The sequence below is a fragment of the Cnephaeus nilssonii genome (assembly GCF_951640355.1).
Source record: "Cnephaeus nilssonii genome assembly, chromosome: 18".
Taxonomy (NCBI): Eukaryota; Metazoa; Chordata; class Mammalia; order Chiroptera; family Vespertilionidae; genus Cnephaeus; species Cnephaeus nilssonii.
In genome coordinates this window covers 40,750,568-40,775,641 of record NC_137089.1, presented here as the reverse complement: position 1 = coordinate 40,775,641, position 25,074 = coordinate 40,750,568, and the positions used below count along the sequence as shown (strand labels likewise).

The 25,074-nt window shown below is 41.1% G+C and overlaps 1 protein-coding gene across 2 annotated transcripts in view; it reads right to left on the bottom strand.

Annotated features, from left to right (window-relative positions):
• Nucleotides 1–79: 79 nt before the first annotated feature.
• The window catches only part of TERF1 (telomeric repeat binding factor 1), a 37,966-nt gene continuing 12,971 nt past the window's right edge, over nucleotides 80–25,074 (bottom strand). For both annotated transcript variants that reach the window (XM_079796213.1, XM_079796214.1), the window contains 4 exons: nucleotides 20,410–20,469; nucleotides 18,104–18,192; nucleotides 12,832–12,938; nucleotides 80–6,444 (listed from right to left, as the gene is read on the bottom strand). In XM_079796213.1, the coding sequence (XP_079652339.1) occupies nucleotides 6,268–6,444; nucleotides 12,832–12,938; nucleotides 18,104–18,192; nucleotides 20,410–20,469 (433 nt within the window). In that variant the 3' untranslated portion in view covers nucleotides 80–6,267. The remainder of the gene's footprint in view (nucleotides 6,445–12,831; nucleotides 12,939–18,103; nucleotides 18,193–20,409; nucleotides 20,470–25,074) is intronic.

Here is a 25,074-nt window from a genome sequence, read left to right as displayed (position 1 = left end):
TGTATGAAATTCATTTGTATAAAATATTTTACACTAGCAAATGATTTACATATTTGTATTTCTCTATACTTACCATGTAATGACAATAGCAAGCTTAACAGAGATGGAAAATATTTAATGCTTAATGCTGAGAGTATTCAATTTCCTGACTAAATATTCACTTAACTGTCTGCGTGATTTTTGTGGTAAATTAAATTCTTCAGAAATTACTAATAAACAAATTTACGTCTCATCAAGGTTAAGAGTTCAACTGTAAGTTCAGTATTAACATTTTATGATCATTTCTAACATTTGTCAAGCAAGTTTTTGAAAATATACCTGGTAATTTTCAATGTTACTTAAAATTTTTATACCAGTAAATAAACTTTCTGTTCACATTTTAAAAAGCTCTTTACTTGTTTGGTTAGAAAATACCCAAATTTTCTGGGCTGGTTAGAGAATGAACAAAAGTTCACCAAAACAACCTTTGGAATTGACAGTATGATAACTAACAGCAATAAAGCTATGATGTATTTAAGATTCAATATGTCATAACATTTAGCATATTTGAATTGCATAAAATCAAATTTTTAACCTTATACATTTAGTTTTTAATGCATAGCCATTAATTACTTCCATCTTGTAGTATATTTTTGTAATTTCTATTCCTGAGAAAAATTTCATCAGCTAGACTTAACTATTAATAATAGTTTTGAAATGCTTGTTATTAATTCTTGCAAAGCCCAAGAAATGAGGTCAGAACTGAAACATGTAGTCCAAGTGATTAATGAAGAAGCAAAATTTTTATTTTCAAAGTTAAAGATGAAAGTATTTAAAGAAGGATACCAAAGAGGTCTTAATGAGTACCTTAGAATGAGGGGCCTGTCCACAGGCACTCTGTAATGATATACTGTCCCTAGAGCTACTTAATATTGACTGATTTTCAAAAGTGCAGGTGGAAAGTAATTTGAACAAAAATAAATACACCCACACTCAGGAAGGGGAAAAGAACTCCAGATCATTTAAAAGAGAAAAGTTAGACTCATCAAGAAACAGAGAGGACCCAAATAAATAAAATCAGAAACGAAAGCGGTAAAATAACAACCGACACCAGAGAAATACAAAGAATTGTGAAAAAATTACTATGAACAACTATACGCCAACAAGCTGGACAATGTGGATGAAATGGACAAATTCTTAAAAAAATACAGTCTCCCAAAACTGAATCAGGAAGAACCAGAAAACCTGACTAGGCCAATAATAACTGATGAAATAGAAGTAGTAATAAAAAAAACTCCCAGCAAACAAAAGCCCTGGTCCGAATGGCTTCACTGGGGAGTTTTACCAAACCTTCAAAAAACAACTAACACCTATCCTTCTCAAACTATTCCAAAAAGTCCAAGAGGAAGGAACACTTCCAAGCTCTTTTTATGAGGCCAGCATTATCCTAATTCCAAAACCAGATCAAGACACTACAAAGAAAGAGAATTATAGGCCAATATCCCTGATGATCATAGATGCTAAAATCTTCAACAAAATATTAGTAAATAGGAGCCAGCAATGTATTAAAAATATCATACACCATGACCTAGTGGGATTTATTCCAGGGATGCAAGGCTGGTACAATAGTCACAAATCAATAAACGTGATACATCACATAAACAAATTGAAAGACAAAAATCACATGACCATATCGACATAGAAAAAGCATTTTGCAAAATCTAACACCCATTTAAAAAAAATAATTTTTTATTAATTTCAGAGAGGAAGGGAGAGGGAGAGAAAAAACATCAGTGATGAGAATCATTGATCGGCTGCCTTGTGCATGCCACCCACTGGGGATCGAGCCCGCACCCCAAGAAATAAATTGTTTAGTTCTATTCCAGCATGCAAATTTTAATCAGCCATCTTGTCTAGGTATGTGCAAACAATGCAAAATAAACCTGGTTCTGCCCTCTGAAGATATTCTAGTGATGGTTCATACATGTACTGCAAGTTGATTTAGAAAGCGAAGACCTGGCCATCCTGAGGTGTAAGCAATGCTGAGAATATTCAATATGAAGAGCATATTGATACAGAAATGAAACTGCTAGGTCAAGGTGACAGCTGGACATACACATTTACCCTCTCCTCCCCCCAAGTCCCACTGACATTACAAGACTTACGAAAGAGGGTTCATAACATAGTTGAGGAGGAAGATGGTGTGAAAATCAGCCCAGAGATTTTGAAGACTGAAAACAAACAGGATTCCACTGATGAATAAACCAGAATTGAGGGGCTATACCCTTTAGAATATGTAGACAAGAAAGCGGAATCAGAGGTGAGAGCCATTCTTCCTAGGATGGAGAGGTCCCACTGAGCACCCAATAAGGTGAATTTTTAAAAAACCGCTACCTTGAGAGCAAATGTATGAAATTTAAGGCCTAGAAATCAAAGGCAAGAGTCAGCAAATTTTAGGCTAAATCTTGCTGGCTATTTTTGTAAATACAGTTTTAGGGAACACAGTCATGCCCACTCACTCACATATTTATGTCTATGGCTAATGCCAAGCAGAGCTGACAGAAGAGACCACAAAGCCTAAAATATTGTATCTGGCCCTTTACAGTAAAAGTTTGCCCACCCTCTGGCTTACACCATTGACATTTAATGTAACTATTTAAAAAAAATGTTTTCATTGACTCGAGCGGGAGAGGGAGAGAAACATCAATCGACTGCATCCTGCATGGCCCCTACTGGGGATCAAGCCCACAACCCTGGCATGTGCCCTGACTGGGAATAGAACGGGCGACCTCTTGGTGCATGGGATGGCACTCAACCAACTGAGCAACACTGGCCAGGGCTAATGTAACTACTGATGTGGTTAGATTCAGGTGTACTTTCTTTTTTCTGTTTGTCCTTGTGATTTTGTTTTTGCCCCCCACCCCCTTGCTCTTTTAGATTATTTGAATAATTTTTAATACTCCATTTTAATTTATCAATTGGGTATATATCTGTATTCTTTTAAATGGTTGCTCTGGGGTTTCTATATCATAGCTAACTTTTCAGTTTAAGAGTTAATATTCTTAATATCACACTGCATGTAAATCAGAAAGTCATTGAACAATAACTGAAAACAACTCTGAGAGACTGAATATAAACAGACACTATTCAGACCTTCGTATGACAACAAACTCTGACCCAACTAGCTGAGGATGCCAAAGCAAACCTGTACTGCAATCCACTGACAGGACTTTGTCAATGGCTGCCAACATCCCTATTCTTTGTCCCTACTACCAACTCAGAACCAATCAGAGAAAGCCAAATATGTTCTCCAAACAATTACACAAGATGCCACTGCTAGCTGGCCAGCTCCCAGCTTTCTCATGCCAATGACCTCCAGTCAGGGCAGCCTGCTCTCTCCTTTCCCTCTAAAGCTTTCCCACTATAAAACTCGGCCTGCCCAAGTCTCTGCCAAACACCAGTGATGGTGACTGACTCCCTTGCTATAGAAAGCTCTGAGTACCACGTGATACATTTGCACAATGGAATACTATTGGGCCGTAAAAAAAGGAAATCTTACCTTTTGTGACAGCATGGATAGAGCTGGAGAGCATTATACTGAATGAAATAAAAGAGAGACAAGTACCATATAATTTCACTTATGTGGAATCTAATGAACAAAATAAACTAACAAAATAGAAACATACTCATAGGAACAGAGAACATACTGACAGCTGTCAGAGGGGAGTCGGGTTGGGGAGTTGAGTGAAAAGGTGAAGGGATTAAGAAAGAAAAACAAACAAACAAACAAAACAAAACCTGAAACCCAAAACTCAGACAGACAACAGTATGGTGATTACCAGAGGGAAAGGGGTACTGGGAGGTAGAAAAGAGTAAAGGGGGGATAGATGGTGATGCAAGACTTGACTTGGAGTGATGAACACACATTGCAATATACAGATGATGTATTATAGAATTATACACCTGAAACCTATATAATTTTATTAAGCAATGTCACCCCAATAAATTCAATTAGAAAAAATAAAGCTGAGTAAACAGCCTCTTTGCTCTCATTTTTGAGTGTTCTTTATTTATTCCCACAACTCAAACGCTCAACAGCATAATAGGTAAATAACTATATAATAAATAGTTATATGATGTATTACTAAATAATCATATGATGTATTACTGTACAGAAATGAAAATGAACAAGCTACGGCTACATATAAATATGTTGAATGAAAGAAAAAATAGCAAAGAATACATAGAATAATTAATTTAATTTCCTTAAATGCCTCAAGTCAGAAAGAAAAACAAGATATTCTGCCTTTGCAGATTGGCTCCGAGCTAGGGTGCTCGTTCAGTGCTTAGGCAGGCTACTTACCATCTGTGCTGTAGCCTTCACCTCCAGCACATGAGAAGCCCAAAGATACTTCACTGGTGGAGGCCTAGAAACCTCTCAGGTGTTTTCTGAGACTGTCCAGTTCTGGGCATGTGCATGGCCTAGATTCTCTGGTTCACTCCGGTCCTTCAAAGCCCTCATCCCATGAACCTTCCTCTCAGGATTTCCAGCCTGTCTGCTGCCTGCCCCCTCTGCTGTCCCAGGCCCCAGGCAGCTGTAGGGAATGTTTTTAAGGCCGAGAATTCAGAAGAGGGCAAAACAAAGACAAATCTCTGAATTAAACCCCAGAACTGGTTAAAAGACACCACCACAATTCTGAGTACAGGGTCTGCGCTGCCCTGTCAAGCTACACCGAGTAATATACTCTAGTTTTAGAAAAACTCATATTGGGATACTTTCAACAAAAACGATACAGAAAAAAATATTGGGGGAACCTGGAGCAAATATACATGGGACCTCTCTGTATTATTTCTTACAACTGCATGTGAATCTACATTAATATCAACAAAAATTTCAATTTAAAAAAGTAATTCAGAAGATTCAGATTTAAGATGACAAAATTTAAAAATATATTATCATTTATTTTGCTCTCTCTTTTTATGTTTCCAAAAGTTATATGATAAAAATGTTTTAATTAAATCTAACCTAGCTCTTTTAATAAGTAAAATAAAATTCTAAATAAGCAAGCACCGCACTATAGTATAATTGAGAGTAATCTTTTTAAAAAGATTACTTAGCAACTTAGATTTATTTACTGCATGTTTGAAATGGGGAAGTTGACTTACAGGTCCACGTTGGCTCATGCTGCCTGCTTTGGCACTTACCATCAAAATGTCTGTATGTGTGCAAGAAACACAGTGACAGTATCCAGTCTAACAAAACAGACCAAGCCAGGAAGCACAGAGTAATCACCCACATTTCTGTTCACTATCTGCGTAGGGTAACAAATTCAGGAACAATGGGAAAGTCATGTATAATGCAGTAAGAAATGAAATACAGATTACAAAATACTATCATTTAACTTTTTATGCAAATACTTCAGTATTTTCACTCACTTGTTAAATAAATAAAGCACATGTAACTCAAAATGCTAAATAGCTATATTAGGTTTTTACTAAATTCTCTAAAGAATTAAATGTTGGTGAAAACTCAAAACTGTCTAGTAAAGTATGTATGACCTTGTTTAGTATTTATCATACATGTGAAAATGATCATGGTTAACCAATGCAAGCATTTACAGAACATTATTTAGGCACACTGTTGATATATTAAACAAAAATATCAAAGTATTTATGACACCAGGTTATAAATAAGCTTTACTTAAAACCATCTTTATTAAAGTTTTAACATTGGAACAAAAGTCAAATATTCCTAAATGAGACATGAAGCAAATCTTGGTAATAGTACAAATTTTGTCCTATGGTATTACTATTTAAGATTTTTCTTTTATATAAAACTACTGAAAGGAAAATTTAAGTATGTTAAAACCCAGACTACTTTGTATCATTCTATAAACAAATGTCTTAGTAGTTACTATATCAAGGCCATAAATCAAGTCAATACCTCTTACGTGAAAGGACCATTATTATTCACTGATTTAGAAACGTCACCTTCATGTATATGTTCTGGAGTTGAAGTCAGCATACAAACACAGAACAGGTTAACAGAAATATATTTTTTCTCTCACTAGGTTTTCATCTTTTTTACTGCTACTGGATTTGGGGGTGAGGTAGTGAAAGCATCAAGGTTTGACAAATTTACATTTTATCCAAGTAAAAAGGATCTTAAAGAAAAATACTAAATGCTTTAAACAAAAACGTTAACATAGATCAATGACCACCAAGTTTCAAACAAAACGTGATGATCAAAATATGTAATTGTCCTTTCATCATCAAGCTTTTATACATTCAGTCATCATTGTCTGAGCTAATCAGTTTTAGCTTCTTCATAGTCCTCCATCTGTCTTTTAACATAACACTTGTTCGATTGTTGAATTTATAATGTAATAGTATTTTAGACCAGTTTCCCTCTCCATATTTCCTCACGCCAGATTTCAGATTCTTGTCTTCTTCCCAAAGCCATACCTTTTGATAAAAAATTAAAGTTATTTAGAGAAACAATTCTTTATACTTTTTAATGAGGTATAATTGACAAATATTAGTTTCAGGTGTACAATATGATTCACTATTTGTATATATTGTGAAATAATCACCAGAATAAACCTAGTTAACATCCATCAAAAATAAAAGTTATTTACAGAAACAAGTCTTTAAAGAAAATACCTATTATAAATAGAACTGTTTCTTAAAATATTAGTTTCTTCAAGATGGAAGAATTCCTGTATACATTTCTTAGACTTATGTAAGACCTCATCTACACTAATAAAAGAGAAACATGCAAATTGACTGTACCTCTGCTACGCCCACCAGCAAATCAGGAGTATGCAAATTAACCCAACCAAGATGGCTGCAGCCACGGAGCGAGCAGGAGGCTTGGGTTTCCCCAGCAATGGAGGAAGCCAAGATTCCCACCCACCCTGGCCGGCCCTAGCCTCAACTCAAGGCTACAAAGTTTCAATTATAGAAGATAAATAAATCCCAACAAAAATGGCAGCAGCCACAGAGCTGGAGAGAGCAGGAGGCTTGGGTTGGCCCCAGCGATGAAGGAAGCCAAGCTTCCTGCCCACCCTGGCCGGCCCTGGCCTTCACTCAAGGCTACAAAGTTTCAATTATAAAAGATAAATAAATCCCAGATATCAGGGCCTCTGCTTGGGTCGCCGGGGGGGGTGGTGGGGGTGGGGGTGGGGGTGGGGTGGGGTGGGGGGTGGGGGGGGGGGTGGGCGCGTGGCTGGCCTGTAAACCACCACAGGTCCCTCGCCCAGATTGCCCCACACCCCAAGGGAACCCCCACCCTGATCCGGGACACCCTTCAGGGCAGACCAGCTGGCCCCCACCCATGCACCAGGCCTCTATCCTATCTAATAAAAGAGTAATATGCAAATTGACCATCACTCCAACACACAAGATGGCTGCCCCCATGTGGACACAAGATGGCTGCCACAAGATGGCCAGCAGGAGAGGGCAGTTGGGAGGGACCAGGCCTGCAAGGGAGGCCAGTTGGGGGTCATCAAGCCTGCAGGGGAGGGCAGTTAGGGGTGACCAGGCCGGCAGAGGAAGGAAGTTGGGGGCGACCGGGCAGGCAGGGAAGGGCAGTTGAGGGGGACCCAGGCCTGCAGGGGAGGGCAGTTGGGGGGGACCAGGCCTGCAGGGGAAGACAGTTAGGGGCGACCGGGCAGGCAGGGAAGGGCAGTTAGGTATCAATCAGGCTGGCAGGGGAGCAGTTAGGCATCAATCAGGCTGGCAGGGAGTGGCTAGTGGATGATCAGGCTGGCAGGCAGAAGTGGTTAGGGGCAATCAGGAAGGCAGGAAGGCGAGCAGTTGGGAGCCAGCAGTCCTGGATTGTGAGAGGGATGTCCGACTGCTGCTTAGGCCCGATCCTACCGGGCAGTTGGACATCCCTCGAGGGGTCCCAGATTGGAGAGGGTGCAGGGGCTGAGGAACAACCCCACCCCCCATGCATGAATTTCGTGCACTGGGCCTCTAGTCCAAATATATAAAAATTCCAGGTCTGTCACGACCGGAGGTTCGACCAACTAGAAGTCAGTCCTGCAGTCAGCACTGGGTTGCCACGGCGACCCAGCACTGACTGCTGAGGGGGCTGCGAATCAGGCCCGGAGAGAGGCCTGTGAATCAAGCCTGGAGAGAGGCCTGAAGAGAGAAGCAGGGTCTGATCCGTAGCCTCTGAGGCAGCTGTTGATCAGCACTTGCCTCTTTCTCTCCAATTCTGGCCAGCAGCCATGCCTCCATTTCTCTCCAAGCCTCCACCGGGGCTGCGGATCAGCCCTGCCTTTCTGATCAGGCCCCAGTAATAGGCCCAGAGAGGCTGACTGGCATAGAAACTGACCAATCAGAACAAAATTGGCTGGCAGAGGGCAGTTGGGGGCCATCAGGCCGGCAGGGGAAGGCAGTTGGGGGGGGGACCAGGCTTGCAGGAGAGGGTAGTTGGGAGTGATTGGGTCGGCAGGGGAGCAGTTAGGTGTTAATCAGGCTGGCAGGCAGAAGCGGTTAGGGGCAGGCAGGCAGGCAGGCAGGCAAGCAAGCAGATAGGAGCCAGCAGTCCCAGACTGTGAGAGGGATGTCCGACTGTTGGTTTAGGCCCAATCCCACAGGCTGGGCTGAGGGACAACCCCCCCACACCAGTGCACGAATTTCATGCACTGGGCCTCTAGTATTTATAATAAGATTTTTAAGGGCCCTTACTATTGTTCATTTTACATAAGTGCTCAGATGCTTAAAACCGGAGAGCTACAGACAGACAGAGCTAAAAGTAAAACCAGACACTAGTGAGATCAGATTTTTTTTGGAGGGTGGGCATAGTAAACAATGACAGACAGTATCATCTATATGCTATTTTTAAAATTATGTACTTGATATCCCATTTTGTTTTGAATACAAAGGAAGACATAAACTGTTTTCTCAAATATATCCATAAATAACACCTATTCCATTTGAAATTGGAATAGGTGTTATTTATGGATATAAATTTCCCTAAGAACTACAGGGAAAGATTAAAAGTATGAGGCAGGGATTTCTAATTTTTGGATCAATATGCAAAGAACTTAAAAATTATTACTTTAGACCTCAGAACAAGAAGAAAAAAAAAATTGAAGTTAACAACTCTTCTTAGATCCATCAGAAAAGTAATGTCATTTGAGGTAAACTGGTGCCCTGAACACTAGGAAGACACAAAAGTGGATGCAGAAAATCACAGCTGGCTAGGAGCAGCTCACAGCTGGAGCCAGTAGTGGTAGAAATTTTTAACTGTGATGGACAAATTGATAGAGGCTCACTATGGACAAGCTTCAATTAAAAAACTCTAGGGTCCCGCTGTAGCCAGTTTGGCTCAGTGGAAAGAATGCTGGCCTGCAGACCAAAGGGTCCTGGGTTTGATTCCAGTCCAGCGCATTTACCTCAGTTGCAGGCTCCTCCCCGGCCTGGGCCCAGGTGGAGTGTGTGTAGAAGGCAACCAATCAGTGTTTCTCTCAGATCAATATTTCTATGTCTTTCCCTCTCTTTTCCACTCTCACTAAAAATCAATGGAAAACTATCCTTGGGTGAGGATTAAAACAACAACAAAAAACTCTAGGGTCCCAATCTTAATGGGGTCAACAAACTTCTGTGAGTTTTACCCCCACCAGATTATCAGGGTGAAGAGGAGGGGAAAAGTAGTCATTTTGAAATACATTTAGAGCATTCTGTTCTCATTAACAAAAGCATGTCCTCAAGGGACAATAATTTTGCCAAGCCTAAATGACATGTAGACACACTCAATTCTAGTCCTCTCTAGTCTTCCATGTAGGGAAAGGAAAATATCCAACTTCAGCCCCCTCTAGCCTTCCTATTTCACCCAAAAGGAGGAAATAAAAGCTGAGAAGCGCATATGAAGGTCTTAGCCTATGACACAGGATCACTAATGACAATCACAGAATTACCGAATGCTTCCTTTCCCCCACCCCCATCTTACCACCACATTATCTGATCTCCTATATACCAACTGCCTCAGCTGAAAGAGCTGCCTTGGACTATCACTAAGGAGGAGTCTCTAGGAAAATCCAAATGTAACAAGGGAGATAAAAACAAGGAAATCTTAGCTCCTGACATCTACAGCTAGAGCAAATAGTAAATAAAGCATAATTCTTCACCAGAGAAACATAAAACCTCACAATAAAGGCCCATTTACCCCAGTTCCTTTGATACATCATGTCCAGCTATCAACAAAAATGATAAAAACTGAAAGGCGAAAAACACAATCTGAAGGGATAAAGCATCAGGATCAGCTATAGCAAAAAATTTTGGCATTATCAAAGTGGGGATTTAAAATAATTATGATCAATATGCCAAGGCTACAGTGGACAACGTATGAACAGATGGATAAATGTAAGCAGAGATATAAACCCTAAGGAAGACTGGAGAGGAAATGCTAAATCAACAACCCAGTAACTTCTGATGGGCTTATCAGCAGAACAGACATGGATTGAGAAAGAATCAGTGAACAGAAACTTCCCAAATTGACAAGTGAAGAACAGAAAGAAAAAATAATAGCCAAGAACTCTGGGACAATTACAAAAAGTGTAACATACACATAATAGGACACTGAAAAAAGGGAGAAGGCACAGAATAAAGATTTAAAGTAATAATGGCTGAGAATTTCCCAAAATTAATGACAAGACACCAAAACAGGTCCAGGAATATCAGAGAAAACAAAGTAGGGGAAAAAATAGTGTGTATATATAAAAACTACACTTTGGCACATCATATTCATAGTGCAAAAAATCAAAGACAAAAATATGTAAAACTATTGGTGGCATAAGTTCAGCATTTCCTTGTTCTCTTTTGGGAATTCACCCAACAGCAACAAGAAAAGAAATAAAATTCCAAACTCTGATAAAGTTAGAAGACCCCCTATGACCTGAACCATAACAGGTGAAAGGGATACATTATCAGTGAAAAATGATGAAAGGTATGTGAAGAAACAGGGTACAGTCACCCTGCTTACAGATCTCTGCCTATGGTGAACACTTCCAAAGTAAGAAACATCCTGAGGTGCACACCCTCAATCCCTGGTCTACAACAGCAAGAGCCTCCCTCAATCTGCAACAGTTCCAAAAATAGAGGTGCTGAGACTAAATAAGGAATCACACAGATAAGCAATATGTGCAGAAAACAAAGCAAAAGTAGTTATTGCTTGCTATGTACACTGGGAGAGAAGGCAAGGCCAAAATAAGCTCGAGTCATAGGAGATATTCCTATAGCCTGGAACTTGACCCTAGCTCTAACATCACAACATAAACCCTTTGCAAAAAACTTATCAAGAAAAAAAAAAAATCATGTTTAACACAGCAGAGTAAGAAAAAGGTATAGGATCACTTTCCATTTCCACAAAGATAGAAAAAGGACCAGATTTATTCACCTGCTGTAAACAACCAGAAAACCAGACACAATTCAGGGAACAATGGTTTCAGACACTGGACAGATGGCACAGGACTATCTTCATTTAGAGGGGAAATAAGTGAGTCTTAAAACTGACCAATCTTAACTTGCTGAATAGAAAAATGTCTTATCAAATAGTGTCTTTTTTTGAACAGAAGAACCTTATTTAAATTGGACTTCTATTAGGAAAATACTATCTAATAAAGAGGGAATATACTAATTGACCGTCACGCCCTCACAAAGATGGTGACGCCCACAGACAAAAAGGAGGAATATGCTGACTGCCACACCCTCAAAGATGGCGGCGCCCACTCCCCTCAGCCCTGCCAGAGAGCCTGCCTCCGGAGTCCCCCAGTTCTCTCAAACCCCCGCCCCCCCCAGCTGCCCAGGGCCAGCCCAAAGCGCAGGCAAGCCTCGGATCTTGGCTGCCCAGCTGCCCAGGGGCGCCCGAGGCTCAGGTAATCAGGGCTGGTCAAGGCTTGCGCTGCCGGCAGTGGCAGCAGCAGAGGTGTGATGGGGGCATCACCTTTCCCTGATCAACGGGTCGCTCCCCGCCCCTGAGGGCTCCCGGACTGTGAGAGGGGTCAGGCCAGGCTGAGGGAACCCCCCTTCCAGTGCATGAATTTTCATGCACTGGGCCTCTCGTATGAATATAAAAGTTTACATATGTAGATTTATGTCCCACCTTACATCTGATGAACTGACTCTATGATAGTATAACAAGTTTAAATAAATGTCATTATCAATACCCAACTTAAGACTATTTTTAAAATGTGGGTGAAGTATTTTCTTGGAACTTTGAATAGGCAGATTGGCCAATTATACTAAGACTAGAGGCCCGGTGTACGAAATTCGTGCAGGGGGGTGCGGTGGTGGTGGTGTCCCTCAGCCCAGCCCGTTGCACGAAATTTGTGCAGGGGAGGGGTGGGGGAGGGGTGTCCCTCAGCCCAGCCTGCACCCTCTGCAATCTGCGACCCCTCAGGGGATGCCCAACTGCTGGTTTAGGCCCAATCCCACAGGGATTAGGCTTAAATTGGCAGTTGGACATCCCTCTCACAATCTGGGACTGCTGGCTCCCAACCGCTCACCTGCCTGCCTGCCTGATTGCCCCTAACTGCTTCTGCCTGCCAGCCTGAATGATGCCTAACTGCTCCCCTGCCGGCCTGGTCACCCCAACTGCCCTCCCCTGCTGGCCATCTTGTGACCACATGGTGCTGGCCATCTTGTGCAAGGGCATGACAGTCAATTTGCATATTACCTCTTTATTATATAGGATAGCAAAATCAGAGACAGCCCAAAAGAAACATTTATGCTCATGATTTTTTTTTTAGGGTTGAAAAGAAACAACATGAAATAATCACAATTATCCAAGTTATGACTTTACTGTCCATTAAGTATTGTTTTAAAATAATAAACAAGTACCTGTTTTTTTCTAGATCGGTAATTTTTAGAAGTTTCTGGTTGATTGTTTAAAACATCCATTCTCTTTCTTTCAGTGGTGTGTCTGTTTCCCTCTGTCTTTCTTCTACCTAAAAGTAGAAAAACTGTCATCAAAAATTGTTTTACATTAAAAGAAAATGAGAAATTGAATTTTAAAAGATTACAATGAAATTCTTATTTATTTTTTAGCGATTTTAAAGGGAAATAATTCTTTGTGCTTAATTTTCCCCCCTTTGAATCTTGAAACAGCATTGCACAATGCAAGAATCAGTACTAGAAAATCAGAGGGGGTGTGTTTTGAATCTTGATTATTTTGCATGCCTTTAAACAAGTCATCTCACTTCCCAGATCCTGCCTTTTCATCATCTGTTAAATTTTCTTAGGATAATATTTAAGAAGTATTTGATACAATGTAGTATAACTTTTTCCTCATCCCTTCTTTCTTATTTATAGTTTACTAAAACAAGAAATATATATGTAACTGAAAAGACATAGAATTATAATTATTGTACAAAAATTTTTATACAGAAAACCTAAAAGAATCTAAAAATAGAACTAAAAGAGGTTTAGCAAGATGGGTAGATAATAAACTATTATTTAATGGTTAGCTCAATAAACAAAACTAAATAGAACGTCTGTACATTAACAACAGTTAAAATATTTAATTAAAACAACTGAAAGATAATATTTACAGTAACAAAAATGTAACATTCTTAGGGATAAACCTTGCAAAAGTGATCAAGACTTATATATAGTAACTTATAAAGCATTACTATATATGTGTGTACACATACGTTATAAGAAAATATAAAAATCTAAATACAGATATACACCTTTTGTTCATGCACAGGAAGATTTCATATAATTGTGTCAATTCTCTCCAAAATTATCTACTGATACAATGCAATCTCAAATTAAAATTTCAACAGGGTTCTTTGTAGAATTTAAGATTATTCTAAAATTATGTATGTTAGGAGAGGTAGTTCACCATGGGCCCTGAGCATCCCTACAGTTCTTGCTGAATGTACAAGACTTATTTATTTCCTGATACCAAGCAGTTTCTGTAGTTAGATAGGCACCTAAGTAGATCAAGGGAACCAAATTATTTTAGTTTAGAATTATAATTCCTAGGCATTTTTTAAAAAAATAAATCTTTATTGTTCAGATTATTACAATTGTTTCTCCTTTTTTCCCCCCATATCTCTCCATCACCAGGTTCCCTCCCCTCCGTTGTCCTTATCCATAGGTGTATGATTTTTGTCCAGTCTCTTCCCATACCCCCCACACAGACACCCCTTTCCCCCTGAGAATTATCAATCCACTCCCATTCTATGCCTCTGATTCTATTATGTTCACCAGTTTATTCAGATTTTTAATTCACTTGATTTTCAGGATCACTTGTTGATAGATATGTATTTGTTGTTCATAATTTTTATCTTTACTTTTTTCTTCTTTTTCCTCTTTTTAAAGAATACCTTTCAGCATTTCATATAATACTGGTTTGGTGGTGATGAACTCCTTTAGCTTTTTCTTATCTGTGAAGCTCTTTATCTGCCCTTCAATTCTGAATGATAACTTTGCTGGGTAGTCTTGGTTGTAGGTTCTTGCTATTCATCACTTTGAATATTTCTTGCCATTCCCATCTGGCCTGCATAGTTTCTGTTGAGAAATCAGCTGACAGTCGTATGGGTGCTCCCTTGTAGGTAACTGTTTTTCTCTTGCTGCTTGTAAGATTCTCTCTTTGTCTTTTGCCCTTGGCATTTTAATTATGATGTGTCTTGGTGTGGTCCTCTTTGGATTCCTCTTGTTTGGGGTTCTGTGCGCTTCCTGAACCTGTAAGTCTATTTCTTTCACCAGGTGGGGGAAGTTTTCTGTCATTATTTCTTCAAATAGGTTTTCAGTATCTTGCTCTCTCTCTTCTGGCACCCCAAAAATTCGGATATTGGTACGCTTAAAGCCATCCCGGAGGCTCCTTACGCTATCCTCACACTTTTGGATTCTTCTTTCTTCCCACCTCTCTGGTTGGGTGTTTTTTTCTTCCTCATATTCCAGATCTTTGGTTTGACTCTTCGGGTGCGGTGGTCTACTCTGTATATTCTTTATTTCAGACAGTGTATGCATAATTTCTGACTGGTCCTTTTCCATTTTTTTGGTATTCTCATTTAGGTCCTTGAAGGTCTCTTCAAGTTTCTCAGCGGTTTTTAGAAGATTCTTGAACAACCTTATAAATATGGTTCTGAACACTGTGTCGTCCATTAGTTTGCTTTCATCTATCTCTCCTACTTGTGACATACTTCGATGTCTCCACATTTTGGCTGCCTCCCTGTGTTGATGGAGTGGCTTTGTGTGGTCGGTGACCTATAGGGGCCGGTAGCTCAGCTTCCCCAATCACCCTAGGTGGTCGCTCTTGGTACTCCCCTTTGTGGGCTGAGTGGAAAGTCTTGGTGTAGTTAAAAGCCCTGCTTGCTGTTGGTACACTGGGAGGAATTGACCTCCGGTCCAATTGGTTGTGAGGACCTGCTGTGTCTATAACGGAAGAATTGCTGTGCTGGAGATACAGTAGGGCTTTGGTGCTCACTGAGTCTGCCTCTTGAATGTGTCCCTTATGAGAGTGGTTGAAATCTAGTGTCATCCACACCGACAGAAAAGTCACTCTCACTCTCCGACCGATGGCCAAGAGTCCCATAGGCGTCTGGGTCCCCCGGGTGTCCCCAGAAACTGGAGTTCAGAGTGGTTGGGATTGTTGGTATCACTGGCGGGAATTGATCTCCAAGCCAGTTGGCTGTGAGGATCAGCAGTGTCTCCGCTGGGAGAGCTTCTGTGCTCAGCTTGGATGGGGCGGAGTCTCAGAATGGCGCAGACAAACTTGGTTTCCGTCCGCGCCGCCCTAAGAGGGCAGGTTTCTCCGTGCCCTAATCAATGGCTGCGCACCTCTGAGAGAAGGCAGCTTTTGAGCCTCGCTGGCTGCCAAACAGACCAGTGTCTCCCCGACCGCAGCTGGATTTCAGTGCAGTCGGGAGGTTTTGTTTTTCTCCCAAACGAGAAAGCTAGCCACGCAGCGTCTGCTGCCCTCCCTCTCCGCGCGCGCACTGCGAGCAAGCCAGCCGTGTATTCAGCTGCCCGCCCTTTCCGCGCTCATGGATCTCCACACCTCCACAGCTCCTGAGGCTCAGCGTTCCCCTCTCTGTTTTTCTCTAGTTGTAGGTTTTCCACTCTGCCAGCTTTCCGGTGGTTCTGGACGGTGTGTGCTCTGTTTTCCAGTTGTAGTTTCAAAATTGTTGTGGTAGGCGACAATTAGGTGTTTACCTTATGCCGCCATCTTGGTTTCTCCCCCTAGGCATTTTGTAGCAATAGATGTAGAAAAACAACTTTAAAACTTAACCAACATGAAGCAAACATTTCTTTGAATTTAACTTTACCGTCTTTAAAATGAGAATGATGATAATATCTATGGGTGTAAATGATTTTGACCTGCAGTATACAGATATTATTAGCTAATAGTGACCATGAAAGCAGCCATCAACTATGAATATATTTATTCAATTAATATTTATTGTAGGCCTACTATGTACCTGGCATCAAATTGGTACATCTATTATTTTTATATTGATTAGTGTGTTTAGGTTTGGATAAATAAAGTTATTTTAAAAATCCCCACCCCCGGGGATATTTTTTCCATTGATTTTTAGAGAGGGTAGGAGGGAGGGTACAAAGGGAAAGAGAGGGTGGGAGAGGGAGAAGGAGAGGGAGAGGGAGTGAGAGGGTAAGGGGAAAAGGGGGAGAGGGGAAGAGGGGGAGGGGGGGAGAGAGAGGGGAGGAGAGAGAGAGAGAGAGGGAGGGAGGGAGGGAGGGAGGGAGAGAGAGAGAGAGAGAGAGAGAGAGAGAGAGAGAGAGAGAGAAACACATCAATTGCTTGTCTCCAGCAGATGCCCCGGTCAGGGCACAGGGATGAACCTGCAACTCAGGTACGTGCCCTTGACTGGGAATCAAACCCGGGACCCTTTTGTCCATGGGCCAACGCTGTAACCACTGAGCAACCAACCAGGGCCAGTAAGGTTTTAAAATCCTTGCATTAGTGCAGTATCTAGAACATAGTGTCAGTTCAATAAACATTGGTTAAATGCCTACATACTAAGAAGGAACATACAATCAAATTATAATTAAAAATAACTATGGACCGCTTTTAAGATTTTTTGGTTATTGTTACTTGTTTCTTAAATCAATCCAGCCATGTCTTTAATAAGGATAATAAATTCTGAATGCAACGAGGATAGCTAGATTCTATATATAGTTAATTTTCATATTCATGGATTCTGTATTTGAAAATCCACCTACTTATTAAAATTTGTAACTTAATAAGTCAATACTCATAGTGCTTTCATGGTCATTGGTGGACATGTGCAAAAAATCAGTTACCTGAGGTGCACATTTCCAGCTGAAGTTAAAGAAGGTGAAGCTCTGCCTTCTTATTTTGGCTCTCAAGCTATAAATAACTGCCTTTTATGATAGTCTATTCAGGGCAACATTTTGTGCTATCTGCTAGTAACTTTGTTGGTAATTTTAAAACGCTCAAATGTATGGTGGAAATGCTATCTAGTGTTCCTAAATGCAAGAAGTGCTCCCTACAGAGAGAATATGATAGATATGCTTCATTCAGGCATGAAGTTACAGTGCTGTTTGCCATGAGTTCAATGTTAATGAATATACTATATATTAAATAAGATGTCTTTAAACAGAAACACCTAAAAAAAGTTATGTACTGATTAGTTGACAAAAATGTGACCAGAGGCTTCAAGGAACCTCTCCCACCCTCTCCTGTAGTTTCAGTATTCACTAATTCAGTGTTCATGGAGACTTTAAAGAACATAACTGTGAGTAACAAGAATCAACTGTATTTATGTTTCAGATAAGTAACTATTCCAAGTTGCTAAATAAAGTTACAGTAGAAAAGCAGTGTACACATTAGCAAAAGTATGTAAACTCGGCAGTCAGAGTAGCTAACTTTCTAACCAGTACCTATAATTGACTCTGTGAAGTTCAATAAACATTGGTTAAATGCCTACATACTAAGAAGGTACATACAATCAAATTATAATTAAAAATAACTATGGACCGTCCGTGAAGTCATGACATTTAATCTCGTGCTTCAATGGTCTGAAGTGTGTGTGCGCACTGTGGTGATGAGGTAAAGGGTTGGCTCACTTTCGAGAACACATCCATTTTCCACTTCTAAAACTGTAGTAAGAGTACTCACTTATAAGAGTTTCTGCTTTTTCTTTCTCATTAAAATCTTGTGATTGGCGTCCGTATTGTGACTTAGATAAGAAGAGATTCTTGTGAGACCTAAATGAAACATCAAAGCTTGTGACTGGTTCCACAAAAAGTATTATTTTTTCTCGGTCATTTTTCTAGTTTGGCCAGTTCCCTTTGATGCTCTCCTTGCTTAGTGTCCCACCTTAACCTATGGCCTCTTAAGATTTTTTATTATCAGACTCGCCTTTCTCTCATCAGTTATTTTCTCCATCTCATCTACTCAGAATGGAGATTCTTTTGGCCTTCAATTAGATAGATCAAGAAAAAAAATCCTCAGACCATAAAGCATTAACTTTCACTCTTTGCTATGGCTTATAAGTTCATTTCCCCAAAGAGAAATTCCAAAATTCCTTTCACATGATGGCAGGTATCACTTGACTATCTTTATAGCTTCCGAAAAGGACTTTTCTGAAAGGCAAGCTGTTTGAAAATACAAGATATGGCAGAATTTTTTGACAACTCTGCAAAATTAGTATTATTCCAATTTTATAAAGATGCAAACTATGATGAAAAAAGTAGTTCACTTACCAAGCTTACGCAGCTATTTTATCACCACCTAAAACCTCTCCTTTCACGCCTATAAGTGCTCTATGTAACCTGCTAATCCTTTCCCTCCCTCCCAAAACTTACTCCTGTGCTCTGGAATGCCATTCCAGCCTCTTCACAGTTACCCCACCTCTTTGCCTTCCTTAACATGTAGCTCTCCCTTAGGGACAATTTTTCTCTCCTTTGTGGACTTCTCAAGTAGAGACTTAATTTTCTGTCTTCCATGAACCTCAGGGTCCCAGAGGTGGATCTCTCTACTTTTCATTTCCTAACGAGTGCCACTTTCAGGATCCTGCTTCCAGAGACCCTAGCTGGTGAGGACTTGGGCCACTGTGACGCACCACCACCCACCACCTACTATTCTTCAGTCAACCACTATCCTTCCAAGCACTTCACATCATTCAGATCTCTATCCCTAACTGCTGCTGTTATCAAGAGTTATTTCAGTGTTCCTGTAGGTAACGCATATAGCATCCTGGTCTCTCAATTTCTCATTCCCAATGAGCGCCTCCCCACCAGATCCGTCATTCCCAACACAATTTCAGTCAGCATCCCGACTTTTCTCTCTCTGAAATTATTATTATTTTTTTATTTTTATAAAGCTGATGACCCTGGTTCTTTTTATTTTTTAAAATATATTTTATTGATTTTTTACAGAGAGGAAGGGAGAGGGATAGAGAGCCAGAAACATCGATGAGAGAGAAACATCGACCAGCTGCCTCCTGCACACCCTCTACTGGGGATGTGCCGTACCCAAGGTACATGCCCTTGACTGGAATCGAACCTGAGACCTTTCAGTCTGTAGGCCGACGCTCTATCCACTGAGCCAAACCGGTTTCGGCTCTCTCTGAAATTATTGATGCAAACTTTCTGCTCTCTGAACATGTGACATTGTCTATCACAGCATTTCTAAAAGGTTACATACAGTTTTTCAAGTAATTTCATAAAATTGGAATTTGAGCCCTGGCTGATGTGACTCAGTTGGTTGAGTATTATCCTATGCACCAAAAGATGGCCAGTTCGATCTGTCTGGGTGCATACAGGAGGCAACCAATCGATGTTTCTGTCTTTCTCCCTCCTCCTCTAAAATCAATAAAAACATGCTTTAAAACAAAATCAGAATTTGGGATAGTCACCAGAAATGTAACTTCCATCCCTCTCCTGCTGCAACATCACATTCTTATTTCTATGGCAGAGGAAGAGTTTGCTAAACACCTGCTTTCAGTTCAAGTACTCCCTATGCATGCATTCCAATAATGGCCTTGTAGAAACAATGTCAAACCACCTGGGTCCCAGAGGCGGGTCTCTATAGTTTGGAATATCAGGACATGTCTGGGTCTTGAATATCTGCTGACGTAAGTAGGAACAGGCAATATTTTTTAAATAAAACCATTTTCATGGCAGTTATTATGACCTGTCTAGGTCAGTGGTCGGCAAACTCATTAGTCAACAGAGCCAAATATCAACAGTACAACGATTGAAATTTCTTTTGAGAGCCAAATTTTTTTAACTTAAACTTCTTCTAACGCCACTTCTTCAAAATAGACTTGCCCAAGCCATGGTATTTTGTGGAAGAGCCACACTCAAGGAGCCAAAGAGCTGCATGTGGCTCGCGAGCTGCAGTTTGTCGACCGTCTAGGTTCTGCATGAATTCCTAAAAAGATTTTAAAAACAGAGAAGAAATATGTCTATTTACCTTACCTCATTAAAGATATTGTATCCCGTGAGGATTCAGTTACTGCAGATGGTTTGTTACTAACACTGAAAAGAAGAAAATAATTATAAGAATGCAATAAAAATAAATATTTCCTAAGAACAGTCCTTTCTACCCTGGCTAGGTAGCTCAGTTGGTTAGAGCACTATCTTGATATGCCAAGGTTGTGGGTTCCATCCCTGGTCAGAGCACATATAAGAATCAACAAATGAATGCATAAATAAGTGGAATAACAAATTAGCATTTCTTTCTGTCTCTTAAAAAACAAAACAGAATAGTACTTTTCACGCAATTTATTAAAAATGTCAGTGCAGCCATAACCAGTTTGGCTCAGTGGATAGAGCGTCGGCCTACAGACTGAAGGGTCCCAGGTTCGATTCTGGTTAAGGGCATGTACCTTGGGTGCGGGCACATCCCCAGTAGGGGGTGTGCAGGAGGCAGCTGATTGATGTTTCTCTCTCATCGATGTTTCTAACTCTCTATCCCTCTCCCTTCCTCTCTGTAAAAATCAAAATATATTTTTTTTAAAATTCAGTGCATAAAAACTATCTTTGCGAAAGAAATCCTAGTAACACTGGGATATATATTTCATTACAACATGACTAATTTTTGCCACGAGTCTCTAACTGAACTTTATTTATTTTATTCTCTGGTTAATCATCATCCAAGGATATTTTTTCCCATTGACTTTTTATAGAGAGTGGAAGGGAGGGAGGGAGGAAGGGGGAGAGAAAAACATTGATGTGAGAGACACATCGCTTGGTTGCCTCCCACATGTGCCTTGACCAGGGTGGGGATCAACCCGGCAACCCAGGTACATGACCTTGATCAGGAATCAAACTCCCCACCCTTTGGTGTGTGGGCCGCCACTCTAACTACTGTGAAACACTGGCCAGGGCTAACTGATGTTTTTTACAAATCCTTCCCCTTTGTGATAGTTAAAATCAGCTCCCACAACACAGCACCACCATTTATATCACCATGGCTTCACAGCAACTATTCTCTCCTGAAAGGACACTTCCTCTTCCATCCACCTGTAAAAATCTTAACCACCCTCCAAGGCCCTGCTCAGTGCTCACACGTCCTTGAAGCTGTCCATGTAGTCTTTCAGCATGTAAGTCCATCTATACACTAACTAGGTAATGTCTGTTTGTTTTCACATCTATAATTCTGATGGCCTCAAATAGTTTATAAGCTTTAGCAGAGCACAATATTTCATCTAGTACTGATAACATAAGGGCTTCATTTTTCCTAGCATTTGTATGACCTTGCAGTCCAACTCTAATTCTATTTGCTTCCAAGATAGCTTTGTTAATTGCTTGATTCTTGATCTCTACTTTGTGACTAGTTTTGGTTTTGCTCCCTATGTCTAGTGCACTGCAAGTTCCAATGTATATCTGGTAATGAACTACATACCATGGATACAAAGCTAATTAAGAACCTCTAAGAATTCTCAATCTAGTGATACAGACAGGTAAACAAATGTTACTGTCCAAGGTAAGTCCTGTCACACAGGTATGACTCAGTGCTATGGGGACACAGAAGTGACAACTCTCATCAGAAAGCACAACAAGACTTCTTGTAGGTGATCTCTGAGCTAGACCTTGAGTGGCAAGTAAAAGTTTGCCTTGAAGAGAACAGAAAGAAGGAAATTCAAAACTGAAGAGCCCTGGCTGCTGTGGCTTAGTTGGAGCATCATTCCATGCATGGAGGGGTTGCTGGTTTGATTTCTGGGCAGGGCACAAGCGTGGGTTGCGGGCTCCATCACCAATAAAGGGTGTGCAGGAGGCAGCCAATTGATGTTTCTCTCTCTCCCTAAAATAAATAAAAACATACTTAAAAAATAATTTAAAAACACAAAAACTGGCCCTAGCCGGAATGGCTCAATGGATAGAGCGTCGGCCTGTGGACTGAAGGGTTCCAGGTTCGATTCTGGTCAAGGGCAGATGTCTGGGTTTTGGGCTCAACTCCAGTATGGGGTGTGCAGGAGGCAGCCAATCAATGATTCTCTTTCATCACTGATGTTTCAGTCTCTCTCCCTCTCCCTTCCTCTCTCTGAAATCAATTAAAAAAACAAACAAAAAACATTTATTGCTGCCCTAGCCAGTTTGGCTCAGTGGATAGAGCATCGGCCTGCAGACTGGCCCCGGGTTCAATTCCAGTAAAGGGCACCTACTTCGTTTGCAGGCTGCTCCCCCTCCCAGGCCCTGGTAGGGGGTCCTGCAGGAGGCAACCAATCAAAGTGTTTCTCTCACATGGATATTTCTCTCCGTCTTTCCCTCTCTCTTCCACTCAATGGAAAAAAAATCAATGGAAAAATATTCTGAGGTGAGGATTAAAAAACAAAACAAAACACCCACAAAAACTGAAGCAAGGGTCAAGGCATGAAACAGCTTGTAACATTTCAAGATGAGGGAGAAGTTCTGGCTGCTAGAAAGTACCATGTATGTGGATAGGGAGGGGACAATATTATCTATGGAAAAAAAAAAGACAAAAACAAAACCAGAAAGGGGCTATGTAAGGCCCTGTAAGCCATGCCAATAAATAACTCACCTAGTAAGAAGCAGAAAGCCAATAGAGGTTATTGTGAAGTCATTTTAGACAGACTTGCTTTCATGGGAAGCTAACTTTGGAAGTCATGCCAAGAATGGATTTGTGTGGCACAAAGCTACCGTATTTTCCGGCGTATAAGATGACTTTTTAACCCAGGAAAATCTCAAAAGTCGGGGGTCTTATACACTGGAAAATACGGTATTTGGGTTTTAAGCAATCTGATATACATTGTCAGAGATTTTTCTAACCTACCGTATTTTCTGGCTTATAAGACCCCCGACTTTTGAGAAGATTTTCCTGGGTTAAAAAGTCGTCTTATACGCCGGAAAATATGGTAAGTAATAATCTAGAATATTTATATATATAAAAGCCTAAGCGACCGTCTGACCGGTAGCTATGACATGCACTGACCAACAAGGGGAGACACTCAATACACTGGCATGGAAACTTGGAACAGACTGATGAATCTCAGAGGGAAGGGGGTAGGGCGGGAAGAGATTAACCCAAGATCTTATATGCATACTAGAGGCCCAGTACATGAAATTCGTGCACTCAGGGGGGGGAGGGTCACTCACCCCAGCCAGTGACCTCTCGCAGTCTGGGAGCTCTCGGGGGATGTCCAACTGATGGCTTAGGCCCGCTCCCCTCACCGTCAGTTGGACATCCTTATCGCTGCTGTGGAGACAGGAGAGGCTCCTGCCATGGCCACTGCGCTCGCCAGCCGTGAGCCTGGCTTCTGTCTAAGCGGCGCTCCTCCTGTGGGAGCTCACTGACCACTAGGGGGCAGCTCCTGCATTGAGCATCTGCCCCTGGTGGTCAGTGCGTGTCATAGCAACCGGTCGTTCCACCATTTATTAGCCTTTTATAATATAGGACTAGAGGCCCGGTGCAGGGTCCTGGCCTGGCCTGTGGGGATTGGGTCGAAACTGGCAGTCTGACATCCCCAAGGGGTCCCGGATTGCAAGAAGGTGCAGGCTAGGCTGAGGGACCCCACCGGTACACAAATCTATGCACCGAGCCTCTAGTAAATTATAAGAAAGGATGGGTTAGAGAGACATTTCTGAGATGGGATTCGTAACACCTGGGGAGGTAACTGGATGTGTGAGGTGAAGGAGTCAGGTTACAGAGAGCAGATGAGAAATCAACAATTCTGTTTTACACACTGATTTGTGTCTAGACATTTGAAACAAGTAGATGGTACTATATAAGGAAGGAACATAGGATAGGTATTCGTTATCTGCCAGAATCATGGTAAATATTTTAAAGCAGTGTTACACTGGGCAGGAAGGCTGGGCCACAAGAATGTATTAGATATTAGTTATTACTAAATTTTAATTTCCTAAACAAAATACAACAATTGAGCCAATAAAATCTGGTGCTGGCCAGTGTGGCCCAGTGGATAGGACAGCCCACGCACTGAAGGTTCTTGGGTTCGATTCCCTGTCAAGGGCACATACCTGGGTTGCAGGTTCAATCCCTGGCCCTGGTGGGGGTGCATGTAGGAGGCAAGCAATTAATGTCTCTCTTACTTTGATCTTTGTCTTTCTCTCTCCTTCCCCTACCCCCACACCAATGGAAAAATATCCTCTGGTGAGAATTAACAAAAAAACAAATAAAATGGCAAATTAAAAAAATTTTTTAAATAAATAAAATCTATACTTCTCAGAATAAGTCTTTAAAAAACAATAAGTCAATAAGAACTAAGACTTTAACAGAGTCTTGTTCTGATAGCAGGGACAGGAGAGATCCTATCTAATAAAAGAGAAACATGCAAATTGACTGTACCTCCGCTATGCCCACAAGCCACAGCTACCAGCCAATCAGGAGCAAGTATGCAAATTAACCCAACAAATATGGCGGCAGCCACAGAGCTGGAGAGAGCAGGAGGCTTGGGTTGCCCCCGGCGATGGAGGAAGCCAAGCTTTCCGCCTGCCTTGGCCTCCACTCAAGGCTACAAAGCTTCAATTATAGAAGATAAATAAATCCCAACAAAAATGGCAGCAGCCACGGAGCTGGAGCCAGCTGGAGGCTTGGGTTGCCCAATCTGTATATTACTCTTTTATTAGATAGGCTAGAGGCCTGGTGCATGGGTGGGGTCC